This window comes from Orcinus orca, chromosome 8 (assembly GCF_937001465.1).
Source record: "Orcinus orca chromosome 8, mOrcOrc1.1, whole genome shotgun sequence".
Lineage (NCBI taxonomy): Eukaryota > Metazoa > Chordata > Mammalia > Artiodactyla > Delphinidae > Orcinus > Orcinus orca.
This window is the reverse complement of record NC_064566.1, coordinates 50,623,884-50,644,805: the sequence shown is the minus strand read 5'-3', so window position 1 is coordinate 50,644,805 and position 20,922 is coordinate 50,623,884. Positions and strand designations below refer to the sequence as shown.

General features: G+C 36.8%; 1 protein-coding gene across 6 annotated transcripts in view; it reads left to right on the top strand.

Moving 5' to 3' along the window:
- FCHSD2 (FCH and double SH3 domains 2) overlaps positions 1-20,922 on the top strand; it is a 295,266-nt gene that overhangs the window by 221,550 nt on the left and 52,794 nt on the right. For 3 of the 6 annotated variants that reach the window (XM_049714265.1, XM_049714263.1, XM_004279762.4), the window contains 2 exons: positions 5,199-5,294; positions 6,544-6,615. In XM_049714265.1, coding sequence (XP_049570222.1) covers positions 5,199-5,294; positions 6,544-6,615 — 168 coding nt within the window. The remainder of the gene's footprint in view (positions 1-5,198; positions 5,295-6,543; positions 6,616-20,922) is intronic. The other 3 variants (XM_049714266.1, XM_049714264.1, XM_004279763.3) reach the window with 1 other exon arrangement.

Below are 20,922 nucleotides of genomic sequence, written 5' to 3'. Positions count from 1 at the left end.
GCAACTTGCAAAAGAATACACACACTAAGATGCCATTTATGCAGTGTTCAAAAATATCCAAGAAAACAGTATCATTTTGAGATACATCATATGTAGTCACACCATTAAAAGGAAAAAAGAAAAGAGGAGCTTGGTAAAATTCAGTAGAGTGGTTACATCTAGAGCAGCATGCATTTGCAGAGGGGCAGAGATTCCCCAAGGGAGTAAAAATTGCTTCTGGATTTTGAGGGGTGGTTTGCAAAAAAATCTTAGATATTACAGCATTCCATAATACATAAACATATATACAGTATATTTGTGGTATTAAAATTTAATCAAAGAGGGAGATTAGGGAAAAAATGTCTTAAAAGGGTCCCTGGATTGGGGAGTGGGAGTGATAACACTTAAAAAACATATAAAAAAAAAAAAACAGGTTGAGGAACATTCCTTCCGAAGGAACGTGGGAATGCAATAAGGAGAGGTTATATAGATTTTGACAGTAATAGTAATGTTTTATTTAATCTCAGTGATGGATACAGAGGTGTTCTTTAACAACTGTTTATTGAATGCTACTTTAGACAGAGTCACTGTGCTAGTTGCTGAAGGATACATCAGTAATGAGATTTAAGGCCTGACCTCAGTTGTCACAAGGAATGACAGAGGGGAGCAGGAAGGGACTGGAGGGAAAGATTACAAAGGGGGTGAGGAAACTTTTGAGAGTGAGGGATAAGTTCATTATCTTGATTGTGGTGATATTTTTACAGGTGTATAGGTAAGTTAAGACTTATCAAAGTATACACTTTAAATATGTACAGTTTATTGTATGTCACTTATACTTCAGTAACAGCTTTACAGAGAGAGAGATTGGACATATATCCCAGAGAAAATGAAAATTTATTTTCACACAGAAACTTGGACACAAATGCTTTATTCATAATAGCCAAAAACTGGAAACTGCTTAAATGACCTTCAGTGAGTGAGGGATCAAACACATGGTGGTACTTCCATACTATGGAATACTACTCAGCAATAAAAAGGAGTGAACTGTTGATACATGCAACAAATTGGATGAACTTATAGGAAATTATGCTGAGTGAAAATGGAAATCTCAAAAAGATATATGGTGGGACTTCCCTGGTGTTCCAGTGGTTAAGACTCAGTGCTTCCACTGCAGGGGGCATGGGTTCAATCCCTGGTCAGGGAACTAAGATCCCTCATGCCGTGCCACATGGCCAAAAAAGAAAAGATATATGGTGCATGATTCCATTATGTAACATTTGTGAAATCACATATTTATAGAAATAGAGAACAGATTAGCAATTGCCAGGAATTAGGGATGAGGACAGTAGAGGGAGCTATTATGGAGTAGCACAAGGGAGTCATGTGGTGATGGTTCAGTTAAGTATCTTGATTGTGATAGTGGTTACATGAAGTTATACATATGATAAAATTGTATAGACCTCTACACATACACCACCCCAAAATGAGTGCATATATAACTGGTGAAATCTAAATAAGCTTTATGCTTTGTACCAGTGTCGATTTCCTGGTTTTGATATATACTATATTTATGCAAGACACCGACATTGGGAGGTGCACAGGATCTCTTTGCAACTTCCTTTCAAAATGAATTGTTCGAGACAGAAGACCAGTAACTAACCCAGTACCTCTAGTGTACAGATCTTGTTTTCTATGTACTTTCTCCTACTCACTTAAAAAAAATAATAATAAAAGTAAATAAATAAAAACAGTGCTTCTTGGGAAAATAGCACTGATTCTAGATCTGGGACGTGAAATATTTAAGGTAAATGTTAAATAATTTGTCATAATGCAAAGCAAGGAAACTGTCAAAACTATCAAAAACTACTAGTCCCATCTCAAAGAGACTCAGGATGTGATCTTGCTAGCCAAAGATGGGATAATTTTAGCATCGATAATGATAATAACAACAGTAGATTAAAACACATCAAATATTTTAAAATCCATGACTTCATAATAATAATTTACTAAAGCTATAATTGGTCATTCTTTGGAGGTTGCTAGGGAAACAGCTCAATTTGAAAACTAGATGATAAAGGGGAGAGGAAATGTTTATCCTGCCTTATACAAAATGTACCTCAAGGTAACTAAATAATTGACTTGGAAAGTTTTTCTTATGGAAGTATTCCAGCTAATAAATGAAAAAGGAATGATAGAATTCCTTGAAAAAGTGATAGAAAAAATAGAAAAATCTCTAGTTTTTGTAACCCCTAATATGTTTAGGCATTTATCATCATAGGTCTGTTCGATTAGTTTCCTAGGCTGCTGTACAAATTACCATAAACTGGATGGCATAAAATGACCGAAATTTATTCCCTCTGAGCTCTGGAGGCCAAAAGTCAGAAATGAAAGTGTCAGCAAGGCTGCACTCCCTCCAAAGGCTTCAGAGGATAATCAGTTTCTTACCTCTTCCAGCTTCTCATAGCTTGAGACGTTTTTTGGTTTGTGGTCACATTACTCCAATCTCTGCCTCTGGTCTCATTGGCTCCTCTTCTGTCTGTGTTTTCTTCTGTTTGCCTTTTATAATGACATCACTTATCATTAGATTAAGGGCCCAACCACAGAATCCAGAATGACTTCCTAATCTCAAAATCCTTAACAATTACATCTGCAAAGGGCCTTTTTCCAAATGAGGTAACATTCACAAGTTCCAGGGATTAGGACGTGGACATCTCTTTTGGGGGGCCACCATTCATTCAGCCCACTACAACTGTTAATATCAAAAAGAGACGAGTCAGAGGAAAGCCTCTTCATAGAAGTAAACACCACCTTGTCAAAAAATAAAAATAAAACAAAAACCTAAACGCAAAGAAGCATCAACTTACAGGACACACAAGAAACAGAATACTGCGAGGATGGAGTCAACAAAACTCAGACTGTGGGAAACTCTACAAAACAAAAACTCAGTTTCTTCAACAAACAAATTGCAGGGGGGTGGGGGTAAGGGAGATGGAGGAAGAAACCTATATATGAAAACAAACCTAAGCAACATCATCCATTTGCACTGTGGGAACCTTACTGTGATCCCAATTTGTAAAACTTTTTAAAATATGGAACAGAAATTTGAACATTTACTGGTTGTTTTATAATATTTTTTGTAAATTTTAATATGGATATATTTTTTAAAGTCTTTGTCTTTTAGACATTACACTGAAATATTTATAGATGAAATGATATGTCTAGGATGTGCTTCAATATAATTGGGGTGGGGGAGGAGCAGGTAGGTTTATAGGTGAAACAAGAATTTGTGTTTTTGGAAGTTGGGTGGTAGGTACATGGGGATACATTATTCTGTTCTCTCTACTTTGAAATGTTCCGTAACAAAAAATTAAAAATTTAAAAAGGTTGATACTTCCCCCTTGAAAGAAAGAAAAAGAGGAAAGAAAGAAAGAAAAGGAAGTTTGGTTTGTGGTGCTTGAGAGGATAGGTTTAGCAACTAGAAGGATGATCCTCTTAGCTTTTTTCTGCATGGTGACTAGTGAGGCTGTGTCTCAGGGCTGTGTCAAGAGCTTTCACAGGGGACTTCCCTGGTGGCGCAGTCCTGTGTTCGATCCCTGGTCCTGGAAGATCCCACATGCTGCGGAGCAACTAAGCTACAACTACTGAAGCCCACGCACCCTAGAGCCCGCGTGCTGCAACTACTGAAGCCTGCGGGCCTAGAGCCCATGGTCCGCAGCAAGAGAAACTACCTCAATGAGAAGCCCACACACCGCAACGAAGAGTAGACTCCACTCTCCACAACTAGAGAAAGTCCGTGCGCAGCAACGAAGAAACAACACAACCAACCAACCAACCAACCAATAAATAAATAAATAAATAATTTTAAAAAGAATAAAAAAGAGCTTTCACAGCTACTCTAGCTTAAAACTGGAATCCAGGAAAAGAAAAAAACACATTTCCCTTTGAGAATATGCTTATTCAGCCAGCCTTTCATGACCATATTTTTTTAACCACTCCTTCCTCCGTCCCACCCCTTCAGTCTGGATTAAATAGCACCATCTTTTGTGCTCTCCTAGTACCTTCTACATACTTTGATAAGGCATTTTAATTGTGTAATCTTTTTAGTTCTCCCAGTTTCTAGATTATAAATTCCTCGAAGATATTAACTTTGTTTATTCATATTTATTCCTCTGTGTATTCCCCCTCTCTGCTGCATTTAACATTAGGCCTGGTAAGCTCTCTCAGTAAATGGTTGTTGAATGGGGGTGGGGGGTGCAGAGGAGCAATAGAGAATTGGGTTGTGCTGGTAAATAAAATGCAGAATATACCTCCTACTTTCTCCATCTCCTGAATGAATTCTTTTCCCAGGACTACTAAAGTATAGCCACAGAGCTGCTTTAAACTTTTCTTTCTTCTGCCCATCCTCTGGCAGAGGTGCTAATGAGCTGTAATATACTACAAATGAAAGAAGAGTTAAGGGTAAGCAGTGTAGCAAAATAGAAAATGGGTTTCTGCACAATCACATGTTGCTGATTTCCACTCTTTCCCAGAGTATATAATACAATGAATTCTTTTTAGATGACTTTCTGTGCTATTTGTTTTGTTACTTTATGTGTATTAGAATTCCCCTTCTTTATAAATTACTTTCTAGTCTGTCTTCTTGGTATGCTTTAAGATGGTAATTAGAATACAGCCTCCTTAAAAGGTGGCAAGAAGTACTGGAAAAATACTATTTTGTGTTATGTATAAGGTTATTTGGCAGTTTCCTAGTAGATGGCAATCTCCATAAAGCAAACTTTAAGAGGCCTACAAAACTTTAGAACTGGGAGAGACCTGACAAACTAATGTGCTTCCCTATTTGCACCCCCCACCCCCGACACCCCACACCCCCACACCCCCCACACCCCCACACCCCCACCCCATGTTCAAAAGAATAACATTTTGTGTAATAGCCATCTTTTTGTAGTCTTAAAGTAGTGCATATTGTCTAGTCCCCAAATCTGGGCTAGTTTCTAAACTAGTACTTTCCATGCTTAGATTCTTGAGAAAATGGGGCACAAGGATAACAACTATTATCTAAAATGAAAAAAAAAATTGTAATTATAATTTCTTTTTGACCACGTAGTACTGGATGATTGCTCATTTTTGGAAAACAGCAGAATAAAGCTTAAACTTTAAAACACAATTATTGAACATTTTAACCTTATTAAAGACTTAAAGATATTTTATTTTCTCTTTAGGTGGTACGAGACTATAATCTTCAGCTGTTTTTACAAGAGAATGCTGTATTTCACAAACCCCAGCCCTTCCAGTTCCAGCCTTGTGACAGTGATACTGTAAGGGAATTCCAGATTTTCATTTCATTTGTCTTTAAGCTATGTTTGTTCTTAAATAACTACCATCCTTGGAATAGACAGACAAAAACTGAGTGTATCTCAATATTATAACAAAACTGTGAGGATGCAGAGAAACTGTGACATTTCTTCTTTCTAAAATGTGACTAACACGCCCAGTATCTTTATGCTAACAACTTTCTGCTTAATAGGGTTAAATCATAAAACAAGTTACTGGAAATCTGAAAACTGAACTGAGGGAAAAAGAAAAAAATACTCAATAAATTTTTTTCAATTCAAATGTAAATTACATACTTTCTATTCATGAAATTCTTCACATGCATACCCTTCCAAAGAAACCAGTGGTTAAGTTTTAACCAGAATAGAATTAATAAATAGAATAATGAATATATGCATACAAATATTTTTACTGGTTTTATTAAAAATTATAGACCCTTTATAATTCCTTTCAGATTTCTTAGAATGTTAAAGTATTAACACAAATGCCAAATTGGCAGTGTTTAAAAAACAATCATTAATCATACATTTTTATCCTTGAGTTTAATCTATGAAAAATGATAGCCATTTTTTAATTAAAGAAAAAGAACCAGAATACTAATTTAATGACATTTTTTAAAAGGTATTTAACTTCTACAAGTTGAGAAAGCACATGTTGGCATATCTAGCACATTCTCTCAATGCAGGCAAACCAAGAGGGAAGTCAAGTTGTATTGGTAAAGTCTGTTGGTAAACCTAGAATCAAAACCAGGGGAGTTTATGATATCAGAGTTTAATGGTATCAGTTTAATAGAAACCTTTGCTGGAGATATCTTCATTACTTTTCCTACTAAATTTTAAGTAGCCCTGTTAGTGGCTATATAAAGAAATGTAGGAAATCAGCATTTCCCTCTAGATTTATTAACCCTTGCCCTTTATAGTAGCGCCTTTTTTTATCGACCAGCTTTTGCTGAATGACTCGGAGACATTGTCCTGAGGATACAGGGTATGGACAAGTTTGCCAAGCTTGACTTAAAATTGTGACTAATTTGAGATTATTTTATCTTTGCCCATTTTCCTCAGAAAAATCAGAATAATAGTGACTCTCATCTCACTCATCCAAAGCCCAATGACAACCTGAAATCCTTCATTGTTTCTGAACACTGTGCTAAATGTTCTTAGCTGTGTGTCCCTGTTTGCCTTAAAATTCTAACTCTATGCTGTTTTCTGTCCTTGTGCAATCTGTACTGGGCAGAGTTTAAAAGCTGCCCAGCTGGTGGATATTGAGCTCTCCCCTGTCAGTGCTCTGAGAATGACCATAGCTGAGGTATATGGGGGTGTGGGTCAAGGGTGGGAGGGATGGGGTGTGTGGGTTTGCATGCTGATGAAGGGTGGGACCTGGTATTGGAATGAAAGTTATAAATATATGTGTAAGGGGCTACTGAATGCATAAGCTGGGGCTTTCCGTTTTTCCCTTATAAATTAGGGATTTCTTTTCCTCTTTATAGTGAAAAGATTGAGCTTTTCATTTGTCATCTTGTCTGAAGCACCTTAGTTTTCCTCAGCAGGAGTGCTGGAAAGAACCTTAGAGCTAACTTGCCTTTGTTAAAGAGGAAACTGAAGCCTAGAAAGGAAGAGAGACTTGTCCAGAATCATACAGTGAATTAATGACACATTAATGTCTTGATTGCAGTTTAATGTTCTTTCTACATGCTACTCTGTTTTCTAAGAAGAAATGTTCAGCACTTGGGGAGCAGTTAATTTTTTCATAATGGAAAAAGATAAATGCTCACACATTTGTAAAAATCATCCCAGATTGTCAACCACTGAAAAAGTCTTTAGAATAATCATTTTGAAAATGTTTTTACCTGTAAAATTTGTTGTATGTACTTTTTGTTTTGTTGTAGATTAAGTATTCTTACTGCTCACAAAGAGTAAAATCCCAAATAATTGTTTTTACTCAGTATGGACTAGTACTGTTCTTTCATATGAGAATGGAACCATTGTTTACTTGCTTTTCTGGTTTCCTCTTGGAAAAGCCTGTCAGGGAGAGTGCCAGTCAGTGCCCCATTAACTTACTCCTCCTGCCGGGGAAATGCAGGGCATGTAGGAAGCACTAATTGCCACTATCTTCTGTCGTATTTCTGAAATTGCTATTGTTACTATCCTATTTTGGAGCATATTTTAATTCAACAGACACTGAGTCCCTACTGCATCTGAGTGCCAGTCGTTCAGATAGAAGCTGAGGATAGCTATTACATGTTAAGAGCCTGGACTAGATGAGCTCACTGACATGTACACAAATAAGTAAAATATAATGAGGCAAGTGCTGTATATGTTAGAGTGCTCCTGCTGTCCATTGATGGATACAGTTAATGCATCCTGATGTAGTATAATTTTTTTTTTGCGGCACGCAGGCCTCTCACTGTTGTGGCCTCTCCCGTTGCAGAGCACAGGCTCCGGACGCGCAGGCTCAGCGGCCATGGCTCACGGGCCCAGCTGCTCTGCGGCATGTGGGATCTTCCCGGACCGGGGCACGAACCCGTGTCCCCTGCATCGGCAGGCGGACTCTCAACCACTGCGCCACCAGGGAAGCCCTGATGTAGTATAATCTTTTTACAAATTTTTTGAGGCATATTTACATATCATATAATTCACCCATTTCAAGTATATTATTCACTGATTTTTAGTAAATTGACCAAATTTTACAACCATCATCACAAGTAAGTTTTAGAACATTTTCATGACCCCAGTAAGATCCCTCACGTCCGTTTACTGTTAATCCCTATTCCCATCCCCTGCCCAGGCAACCTCTAGTCTATTTTCTTTCTCTATAAGTTTCCGTTTTCTAGAAATTTCGTGTAAATTGAATCATGCAATATGTGGTCTCTTATGTCTTGCTTCTTTCACCTAGCATGTTTTTGAGGTTCATCTATGTCTTAGAATGTATCAGTAGTTTATACCTTTTTAATTACTGAATAGTGTTATGAATATACCACATTTTGTTTATCTGTTCATCAGTGATAGACACTTAGGTTGTTACCCACTTTTGGCTATTATCAATAATGCCGATATTAACATTTGTGTACAAGTCTTTGTATGAATATGTTTTCAATACTCTTGAGTTGCTGAGTCTTATGGTAAATTTGTTTCACTTTTTAAGAAATTGACAAACTATTACAAAGTGGCTACCATTTTGTGTTTCTACTACCATTGTATATGGGTTCTTGTTTCTCCACATCTTCACTTCCATTTGTTATTGTCTCTCTATCTCTTTGCTTATAGCCATCCTAGAGGATGTGAAATAGTATCTCATTGTGGTTTTGATTTGCATTAACCTAATGACTGATGATGTTGAGTATCTTCTAATGAGCTTATTAGTGATTCATGTATTTACTTTGGTAAAATGTCTATTCATATCTTTTGTCTTTTTTTTATCAGATTGTTTGTCTTCTTAGTATGGATTAGATCTTGAAGATGAATTGAAATTTACTTTGCAGTGATTGAAAAACAACATGCCAGGAAGTGAAAATAACAATTGAAAATAATGAAAATAATAGGTGAAATTCACTGAAGATTTGTTTCATGCTAGATATTTTTCTAATTGCATTGCCTGTATTAACTCATTTAGTCCTCTCAACAATCCTATATTTTAGGTTCTCTTTTTAATCCTCATTTTATAGTTGAAGAAACTATAGTTAAGAAATTTGCTCAAGATCACTCAGCTAATAAGTGTTGGAGCCAGAAAAGCTTGAAAGTGCATCACCTGTTGAAATAGCAAGGAGGTTTGGTATGGTGATGGTGTTGAACAACACCATAAATGTAGGTTGCAACCAGATTTTGTGTATGAGTTTTACATATGGTAGTATATGGAGAACTATGGAATGTTTTCAAGTAGGACAGTGATACGATAATTGCAGATGGATTCCCCCTGCGGGACAGTAGTGTTCCTTAATTTTATTTTGGATTTTATAATTTATATTAGGAACTTTGAACTCCTTATGGATTTAACACCTTCATTTTTCACTCAATAGATATTTATTGTATATAATTTGTATATACCCTTGCCTTATATAGAGATGAGTAGTCAATAAATATTTGATCTAGATTTAGGTAAGATGCATTCAGGAAAGCCATAGGACTTTTAAAGTCACCACCATGATTAAATTTAACTTAATTTTCTTCTGAAGGTTTTCATATATTATCTTAACATTTTTTTAAAAAACTTTTTAATATAACCCATCTCAAATTCCAGTATTTTCCCTACAAAAGTCAAAAATATCCAGTTGAAAACATACAGTCACAGTATTACCACTGGAATTTAATTAAGGGTTGAAATTATTGCACTTCTTCTTTTTGTGGCTTATCTTTTTTTATCTGTTGGTAAATCAAAATTCCTTTTCATTTTATTTTAATATATGATTATTTTGAGTCATGTTTTAGAATGATATACCAAAAGGAACTGGCCAAAATGATTTTATAAGGTCACAGTTACCTATTCTGTGCAGCCATAGAATTAAATTAGGAATCTTAGTTTAACCATAAGATGGTTACAAGTGACAGTGATCAGTGGCAAGTTTCATCTAATGTAGTAATTTAGTAGCTGGCTCATGGTTAATACTGAAATATTTCCATGTCTGTATTTCCATATAGAGTTACTGATTTCTAAAGTATCCTTTCTTTATTCTTCTTTATATCTTCTGGTATCAGATGATACCAGAAAGTCAAAAATCTTTCTAGAAATAGTAAAGTTCACCTTTCTTCACTGAAATGAAAGTTTTTAATACAAGATTGTTCTGAGAAGGATATGGAATGTAGCCTAAAATTTTTTTAAAATAACTTTTAAAATTTTATTATTATTTTTTTGGGGCTGCTTTGGGTCCTTGTTGCCACATGTGGGATCTTTGTTGTGGCATGTGGGATCTTTTTTAGTTGTGGCTTGAGGGCTCTTAGTTGCTGCATGCGGGATCTAGTTCCCTGACCAGGGATGGAACCCAGGCCCCCTGCATTGGGAGCGTAGGGTCTTAACCACTGGACCACCAGGGAAGTCCCAGTGAGAGAATTTACATTTATCAGGCTCTCTATGTTGAAGAGTCATTCAGCTGTCACATGGGTCATACTTGTATTAGGGATTCATACAGGTGTTGTACAATGAGAAATCATGGGCTTTGGATTCAAATCCTGGCTGTGCTGTGTGCTAGCTGTGTTTATTTATTTATTTACATCTTTATTGGAGTATAATTGCTTTACAATGGTGTGTTAGTTTCTGCTTTATAACAAAGTGAATCAGCTATACATATACATATATCCCCATATCTCTCCCCTCTTGCGTCTCCCTCCCTCCCACCCTCCCTATCCCACCCCTCTAGGTGGTCACAAAGCACCGAGCTGATCTCCCTGTGGTACACGGCTGCTTCCCACTAGCTATCTATTTTACATTTGGTAGTATATATAAGTCCATGCCGCTCTCTCACTTCATCCCAGCTGACCCTTCCCCCTCCCCGAGTCCTCAAGTCCATTCTCTAGTAGGTCTGCGTCTTTATTCCCGTCCTGCCCCTAGGTTCTTCATAAACACATGAAAGAATGCTCAACATCATTAATCATTAGAGAAATGCAAATCAAAACTACAGTGAGGTATCACCTCACACCAGATAGAATGGCCATCATCAAAAAATCTACAAACAATAAATGCTGGAGAGGGTGTGGAGAAGAGGAAACCCTCTTGCACTGTTGGTGGGAATGTAAATTGATATAGCCTCTATGGAGAACAGTATGGAGGTTCCTTAAAAAACTAAAAACAGAACTACCATATGACCCAGCAATCCCACTACTGGGCATATACCCTGAGAAAATCATAATTCAAATAGAGACATGTACCACAATGTTCATTGCAGCACTATTTACAATAGCCAGGACATGGAAGCAACCTAAGTGTCCATCGACAGATGAATGGATAAAGAAGATGTGGCACATATGTACAATGGAATATTACTCAGCCATAAAAGGAAACGAAATTGAGTTATTTATAGTGAGGTGGATGGACCTAGAGTCTGTCACAGAGTGAAGTAAGTCAGAAAGAGAAAAACAAATACCGTATGCTAACACATATATATGGAATAAAAAAAAAAGTTATGTGTTTATTTTTATTTACATATTTATATATATTTAACCTCTCTGATTTAGCTTCCTTGTATGAAATGACTCTATTGAGTTTGAAAATTAAACTTGACTCAGTGCTTTGCACATAGTAGATAGAAAATAAATGTTGACAGCCTTTTTTTTTTTTCTATCCACAAGACAGGCATATTTCATTTTTTTAGGTTGTGCCACTAATTACTATAAGAAATACCAAAATATCAAATATAGAAGACATTACCAAGATTATAAAATATTGCAGTCATGGCCCCCAGTTCTCAACTCCCTTACTGAGTCTATCACTGAAAGTCCCTTGGGACTTCTGCTCTCCTATTTTATTCTACAAGGCATAACTCACCAACCTCTCAGCAGTTTTTAAGGCTAAAAGGCAATCTGTGTGGAATAAAGAGTAGCCAATAGCTAACGATTACTGTCCATTCTTATTCTTCTTATAAGAACATGACTTGCCTTGCTCAGCATCTCTCTGCCCTGTATACATCTCAGTGTGTCTCCCTTCCATTACCAGAACTAATGATGTGTACCCTTAGGGAGCATTTCCTCACATCCTGTGAAAAAGGACAAGGTCAACCTGGGATGGGAAATAATACGAGAAACATGCACGTCCACAAAACTTAGATAAGTATGACCTATACAAGCAGGAAAAACTTAAGGAAACGTTTCCCTCAAACTTCCTGGTGAGGATGAGAAGACCTTTTCCTCTTTACCTTCTCTGAACTGCAAATAATAAGAACTTCACGTATAATGATAAAAGAAAAGAGCTGACATTAAATTTCCAACATATGATCTTTTCCTGTTATTTGAACTGCTAGTTCTGATATTTAATTCTGCCTTCTATAGATTAACAGTTATATTAAGAAGACCACTTGCTGCAATTAGGATTTTGCACATTAACGTTTCACTTACGTGGGGCATTTTATGCATCTATTTAAAAATAAGTATTTAGCAAAAATGCCCTTGTCTATATGGAGTCAATGTATCATGCAGAGAATTTACCTGAAAATTCTCACTGTTACAAGTGGCTCTTTCTGTTGATGGGAATCTTATATTGCATATAGCATTGGCTCATCATCATGAAAGCATTGTGATAGAGAATTTATGAAAAATCCTCCTGTTGGGTAAATAGGTACCATCATCTTGTACATATACTGGCAACAGTATCCAGAAATGGAAGACCCTGATTATAGACATGTGTCACTTTCTAGAATCAGCAGTACCTACAGTCAAGTGTTCAAAGGGGTCTGTCCTAAATTCTAGAGCCTTTCAAAAAGGACTTAGTTTTCACAGAAAACTTACCATCTATATAATAGATCTTTCTCCCAGTCTGGTGCCTTTTCTAGCCAGTGAGAGGAATCCAGAGCTTTCCATAGATGCCTTGGTAACGTACTGACATGAAAGGAGCCTGGAAGTTCACTTTTTTTTTTAATATACCTTGTGATTATAGCTCTTAAAGCAAAGTCTCTGTTAGAGCTACCAAACTAAAGGTATACTCCTCCTGAGGTTGTTCCATCCAGTCATGCCTCTACCTACGTCTAGAGAGTACCAGACACAAGGTTTTTTTGTAGTCTTTTGTTTTCATGTCAGGGACATATTCTCCTTTCAGATTTACCTTTGATATTCTAAGCCAAGACAAGAGAAGGGTATTCCTTTTTCAGAGTTCTCATTAGTTCCTCAGCCCAGCCTTACTGTAATTGTATATCCTCTTCCTCAGTTGTCCAAGGTTTTCCAGAAATGTTCAAAAGCTCAAGCAGCATTAATTGTCTTCTAGTTTACTCCCCTGAGAGACAAGGCACACTCAACCCAGTTATCCGGATGAGTTGCCACTTCTCTTCTAAGTGAAAGTGCTGCTATCCAAGCATAGTTAAATCAGGATTAAGTTAAATTATGTCTCATGAGGAACACTGCTACACTTCTCTCCACAAAATATGTGACTTAAAGATCCACGGTCTCGGACTTCCCTGGTGGTCCAGTGGTAGAGACTCCGCACTTTCACTGCAAGGGGCACAGGGTTCAATCCCTGGCTGGGAAAGTTCCACATACTGTGCAGTGTGGCAAAAAAAATAAAAATAAAAGATCCACAATCTCCTATCAAAAGCTTTCAGTCAGTGTGTCTCAAAATTTGGAATCTTTCAGGTTTTAGAAAGGTAATCCATCTGTCATATACTGTGTAACACCCTGAGCAGGGTGTATGGAAGTACTCAGTGATCAAACACAGCATCTTTGCAATAAAACATTTGAATATTCACATCAAATGAAATAAATAAAAACTATAAATAACCTCTCTTTAGTTCAATTCAAATTTTAGCTCCAAACTTACCAAAAAGAAAAGGAAAAAAAACTTAATGATTTTCAGAGCGTTTTGGATTTCAAAATTACAGGACTGTGAACTTGTATAACCATGAGTGCTAAGAATGTAATAGCGTACAAAGATCCAGATGCTTTTTACTTGAAGAGGTCCTTCTGAGAACAAATAATAATTAACTTTCTTAAAATAATTAACAGTGTAGTATTAAATTTCATAAAGAATAAGCTGGATCAAATATCTAACACAATACATCTCTTATCTACCAGTAAACAAGTAGTGCAGATCCCTTGAATGAGGGTTAATAAGATTGTTCCTGGCATACGATATTAGCATGACAACCCTAACATTATCTTCCTTGAAAATGGATTGGAATGCTAGTATTTTACTCTGTTAGTGGTTTTCATTCATCCTACATGACCATCTCTTTTCCTCTCTTTCAAATGGTTATATTTTGGTTACAGGCTTGAAAAATAATGACTGTGTTTCTTGTGTGAAAATCAGCTTTTCTATCCCTACTCACTTTGTCCTTCTGCGTGCAGGCTCAGATATATGTCTGAACCTTCTATACCCTTATGCTAACCTTAAAATGAACTGAAATCATATCTTTCTCTAAGGACAAAACAGTTAAGATGACTTAAAGACTAATATACCAAGAATATATTGGAATGAGCGGGAATTCCCTGATGGTCCAGTGGTTAGGACTCCTCACTTTCACTGCCAAGGGCCTGGGTTCAGTCCCTGGTCAGGGAATTAAGATCTTGCAAGCTGCACAGCCAAAAAAAATAAAAACACTCTGTAGTGTAGTTCTTTAAAGTTATTTAATAACTGTAAATTTTGAAGACTGTATTTTAATATTACTTTCTAAAAAGATTTGTAATTTTTAAAAACAACATTGCTAGGCTCTGAAAGCCTTCCTAAACTCTTGAAAGAGTTTGGCTTTTGTTTTTCTAAAAACAAAATTAAATCAAAAGATGTCTCTTCTTTTCTTTTGTTTTTGGCTGCATCATACGGCTTTCGGCATCTTAGCTCTCTGCCCGCCTGACTAGGGATGGAACACATGCCCCGTGCAGTGGAAGTGCGGAGTCCTAACCACTGGACCACCAGGGAAGTCCCTAAATCAAAAGATGTCTTAACATTTAAGTAAAAGCCTAGACAAAGTTTCATTGAAAAGAAATTTGTATTTTAGCAATGTCTTTTTCAATATTACTATCTCTATCTATGTTATCAATATTGGCGTTAGATAAATTGAATAATTAATGAGACAGTATGGTCATATAAAAATAGCAAGGAATCTCGAGAGGTCTCAATACAAGCTCTAGATCCAGCACTTATTGGCTTAGTGGCTTCAGAAAGGCACATACCTTTTTTGAGCCTAGATTTCCATACCTATAAATTGAGAATAGTACCTATTAGTATTGTTTTGAGAACTAAATGTATGTAAAGCAGTTAGCACAGAGCTTAAATAGTCAATAAATGATACCCCTTTTTAAAATTAACATAGCTTTATAGTTTTCTAATTATAAAAAAGCATATGGCTTCGCTGGTGGCGCAGTGGTTGAGAGTCCACCTGCCGATGCAGGGGACACGGGTTCATGCCCTGGTCCGGGAAGATCCCACATGCCACGGAGCGGCTGGGCCCGTGAGCCATGGCCACTGAGCCTGCGTGTCCGGAGCCTGTGCTCCGCAACGGGAGAGGCCACAACAGTGAGAGGCCCGCGTACCACAAAAAAAAAAAAAAAGCATAAAAAAAAGTTTTCACCTGAACCCTCACTGTTCAGAGGTAATATTTTGGTAATATTTTGGTAATATTTTGGTCAGTATCCTTCTGAACATCTCTCTGCAGGTACCTACTTACATAGATGCGGATACACAACTTTGTATAAGTAGATTTAAAATAGACTTGAATTTAAGCTTTTTTTTTTCATTCAGTAGTATATCATAGATACCTAATATTTACATTATCTATACTCCCTAGCCATCTCAGAAATTTGACATCCTGACCTCCCGTCAAGTGGTTTGTCTTTATGTTTTTCATTTCCAGTACCTCCTAAAATTATGTCACGAATTTAAAATTCCAAATAAATTAAAAATATGTTTTAAGAATATTTTTATTATTTTTACAGAGGCTCTTCTGTTCTTGAGTTAGGCGAGGCTCTCAGATAATGCTAAAAAGAAATTTGGAGCTCAGAGCAGTAGCAGTAGAATAGCAAAATTTCTGGGTCTCTTATCCAGAGAAACAGACTGTTCCCTCTGCTTACAGCCAATGCATGAGCCTGTTTGTTCTCCTAAAATTAATTTCAGCACTGGTAAGGATCTGAGATTTCATCTCATCTTCAGTTATCTTGATTTTCAATTGAGAAAGCTGAGGCCCAGAGAGAAAGTTAAGTACATTACCCAGGATGACACAGCTAGATTTCTTTGGGAAGTAAATATTATATATGTACAATGTAAATGTATTTGAGGAGTAAATGTACTTCATTTTTAATGGCTACTTTTTTTTAACATCTTTATTGGAGTATAATTGCTTTACAATGGTGTGTTAGTTTCTGCTTTATAACAAAGTGAATCAGTTATACATATACAAATGTCCCGATATCTCTTCCCTCTTGCGTCTCTCTCCCTCCCACCATCCCTATTCCACCCCTCTAGGTGGTCACAAAGCACCGAGCTGATCTCCCTGTGCTGTGTGGCTGCTTCCCACTAGCTATCTGTTTTACGTTTGGTAGTGTATATATGTCCATGCCACTCTCTCACTTTGTCCCAACTTACCCTTCCCCCTCCCCCTATCCTCAAATCCATTCTCTAGTAGGTCTGTGTCTTTATTCCCGTCTTGCCCCTAGGTTCTTCATGACCATTTTTTTTTCTTTAGATTCCATATATATGTGTTAGCATACTGTATTTGTTTTTCTCTTTCTGACTTACTTCACTCTGTATGACAGACTCTAGGTCCATCCACCTCACTACAAATAACTCAATTTCGTTTCTTTTTATGGCTGAGTAATATTCCGTTGTATATATGTGCCACATCTTCTTTATCCATTCATCTGTCGATGGACACTTAGGTTGCTTCCATGTCCTGGCTATTGTACATAGAGTTGCAATGAACATTGTGGTACATGACTCTTTTTGAAGTATGGTTTTCTCAGGGTATATGCCCAGTAGTGGGATTGCTGGGTCATATGGTAGTTCTGTTTTTAGTTTTTTAAGGAACCTCCATACTGTTCTTCATAGTGGCTGTATCAATTTACATTCCCACCAACAGTGCAAGAGGGTTCCCTCTTCTCCACACCCTCTCCAGCATTTATTGTTTGTAGTTTTTTTGATGATGGCCATTCTGACCAGTGTAGTTTTGATTTGCATTTCTCTAATGATTAATGATGTTAAGCATTCTTTCATGTGTTTGTTGGCAATCTGTATATCTTCTTTGAAGAGATGTGTATTTAGGTCTTCTGCCCATTTTTGGATTGGGTTGTTTTTTTTTTTTTTTGATATTGAGCTGCATGAGCTGCTTGTAAATTTTGGAGATTAATGCTTTGTCAATTGCTTCATTTGCAAATATTTTCTCCCATTCTGAGGGTTGTCTTTTCATATTGTTTATGGTTTACTTTGCTGTGCAAAAGCTTTGAAGTTTCATTAGGTCCCACTTGTTTATTTTTGTTTTTATTTCCATTTCTCTAGGAGGTGGGTCAAAAAGGATCTGGCTGTGATTTCTGTCATAGAGTGTTCTGCCTGTGTTTTCCTCTAAGAGTTTGATAGTGTCTGGCCTTACATTTAGGTCTTTAATCCATTTTGAGTTTATTTTTGTGTATGGTGTTAGGGAGTGTTCTAATTTCATTCTTTTACATGTAGCTGTCCAGTTTTCCCAGCACCACTTATTGAAGAGGCTGTCTTTTCTCCACTGTATATTCTTGCCACCTTTATCAAAGATAAGGTGACCATATGTGTGTGGGTTTATCTCTGGGCTTTCTATCCTGTTCCATTGATCTATCTTTCTGTTTTTGTGCCAGTACCATACTGTCTTGATTACTATAGCTTTGTAGTATAGTCCAAAGTCCGGGAGACTGATTCCTCCATCTCCATTTTTCTTTCTCAAGATTGTTTTGGCTATTCGGGGTCTTTTGTGTTTCCATACGAATTGTGGAATTTTTTGTTCTAGTTCTGTGAAATTGAGAAAGCTGAGGCCCAGCTTTCAATTGAGAAAGCTGAGGCCCAGAGAGAAAGTTAAGTACATTACCCAGGATGACACAGCTAGATTTCTTTGGGAAGTAAATATTATATATGTACAGTGTAAATGTACAGTGGTAGTTTGCCAGTGGTAGTTTGCCACTGGTAGTTTGATATGCCAGTGGTAGTTTGATAGGGATTGCACTGAATCTGTAGATTGCTTTGGGTAATATAGTCATTTTCACAATGTTGATTCTTCCAATCCAAGAACATGGTATATCTCTCCATCTATTTGTATCATCTTTAATTTCTTTCATCAGTGTCTTATAAGTTTCTGCATACAGGTCTTTTGTCTCCTTAAGTAGGTGTATTCCTAGATATTTTATTCTTTTTGTTGCAGTGGTAAATGGGAGTGTTTTCTTAATTTCACTTTCAGATTTTTCATCATTAGTGTATAGGAATGCAAGAGATTTCTGTGCATTAATTTTGTATCCTGCTACTTTACCAAATTCATTGATTAGCTCTAGTAGTTTTCTGGTAGCATCTTTAGGATTGTCTGTGTATAGTATCATGTCATCTGCAAACAGTGACAGCTTTACTTCTTCTTTTCCAATTTGTATTCCTTTTATTTCTTTTTCTTCTGTGATTGCTGTGGCTAAAACTTTCAAAACTATGTTGAATAATAGTGGTGAGAGTGGCAACCTTGTCTTCTTCCTGATCTTAGAGGAAATGGTTTCAGTTTTTCACCATTGAGGACAATGTTGGCTGTGGGTTTGTCATATATGGCCTTTATTGTGTTGAGGAAAGTTCCCTCTATGCCTAGTTTCTGGAGGGTTTTTATCATAAATGGGTGTTGAATTTTGTCGAAAGCTTTCTCTGCATCTTTTGAGATGATCATACCGTTTTTCTCCTTCAATTTGTTAATATGGTGTATCACATTGATTTGCATATATTGAAGAATCCTTGCATTCCTGGGATAAACTCCACTTGATCATGGTGTATGATCCTTTTAATGTGCTGTTGGATTCTGTTTGCTAGTAGTTTGATGAGGATTTTTGCATCTATGTTCATCAGTGATATTGGCCTGTAGTTTTCTTTCCTTGTGACATCTTTGTCTGGTTTTGGTATTAGGGTGATGGTGGCCTCATAGAATGAGTTTGGGAGTGTTCCTCCCTCTGCTATATTTTGGAAGAGTTTGAGAAGGATAGCTGTTAGCTCTTCTGTAAATGTTTGATAGAATTCGCCTGTGAAGCCATCTGGCCCTGGGCTTTTGTTTGTTGGAAGTTCTTTTCGTTTTGTTTTGTTTTGCGGTACATGAGCTTCTCACTGTTGTGGCCTCTCCCGTTGCTGAGCACAGGCTCCGGACGTGCAGGCTCAGCAGCCATGGCTCACAGGCCCAGTCACTCCGCGGCATGTGGGATCTTCCCGGACCAGGGCACGAACCCGTGTCCCCTGCATCAGCAGGTGGACTCTCAACCACTGCGCCACCAGGGAAGCCCTGTTTGTTGGAAGATTTTTAATCACAGTTTCAATTTCAGTGCTTGTGATTGGTCTGCTCATATTTTCTATTTCTTCGCGGTTCAGTCTTGGAAGGTTGTGCATTTCTAAGAATTTGTTCATTTCTTCCAGGTTGTCCATTTTATTGGCATATAATTCCTTGTAGTAATCTCTCGTGATCCTTTGTATTTCTGCAGTGTCAGTTGGTACTTCTCCTTTTTCATTTCTAATTGTATTGATTTCAGTCTTCTCCCTTTATTTCTTGATAACTGTGGCTAATGGTTTATCAATTTTGTTTATCTTCTCAAAGAACCAGCTTTTAGTTTTATTGATCTTTGCTATCGTTTCCTTCATTTATTTTTCATTTATTTCTGATCTGATCTTTATGATTTCTTTCCTTCTGCTAACCTTGAGGTTTTTTTGTTCTTCTTTCTCTAATTGTTTTAGGTGTAAGGTGAGGTTGTTTATTTGAGATGTTTCTTGTTTCTTAAGGTAGGATTGTATTGCTATAAACTTCCCTCTTAGAACTGCTTTGCTGCATCCCATAGGTTTTGGGTTGTCGTGTTTTCATTGTCATTTGTTTCTAGGTATTTTTTGATTTCCTCTTTGATTTCTTCAGTGATCTCTTGGTTATTAAGTAGTGTATTGTTTAGCCTCCATGTGTTTGTATTTTTTACAGATTTTTTTCCTATAATTGTTATCTAGTCTCATAGCATTGCAGTCAGAAAAGATACTTGATACGATTTCAGTTTTCTTAAATTTACCAAGACTTGATTTGTGACCCAAGATATGATCTATTCTGGAGAATGTTCCATGAGCACTTGAGAAGGATGGGTATTGTGTTGTTTTGGGATGTAATGTCCTATAAATATCAATTAAGTCCATCTTGTTTAATGTATCATTTAAAGCTTGTGTTTCGTTATTTATTTTCATTTTGAATGATCTGTCCATTGGTGAAAGTGGGGTGTTAAAGTCCCCTACTATGATTGTGTTACTGTCAATTTCCCCTTTTATGGCTGTTAGTATTTGCCTTATGTATTGAGGTGCTCCTATGTTAGGTGCATAAATATTTACAATTGTTATATCTTCTTCTTGGATTGATCCCTTGATCATTATGTAATGTCCTTGTCTCTTATAATAGTCTTTGTTTTAAAGTCTGTTTTGTCTGATATGAGAATTGCTACTCCAACTTTCTTTTGATTTCCATTTGCATGGAATATCTTTTTCCATCTTCTCACTTTCAGCGTGTATGTGTCCCTAGGTCTGAAGTGGGCCTCTTGTAGACAGCATATATACAGGTCTTGTTTTTGTATCCATTCAGCCAGTCTATTTCTTTTGGTTGGAGCATTTAATCCATTTACATTTAAGGTAGTTATCGATATGTATGTTCCTATTACCATTTTCTTAATTGTTTTGTTTGTTATTGTAGGTCTTTTCCTTCTTTTGTGTTTCCTGCCTAGAGAAATTCCTTTAGCATTTGTTGTAAAGCTGGTTTGGTGGTGCTGAATTCTCTTA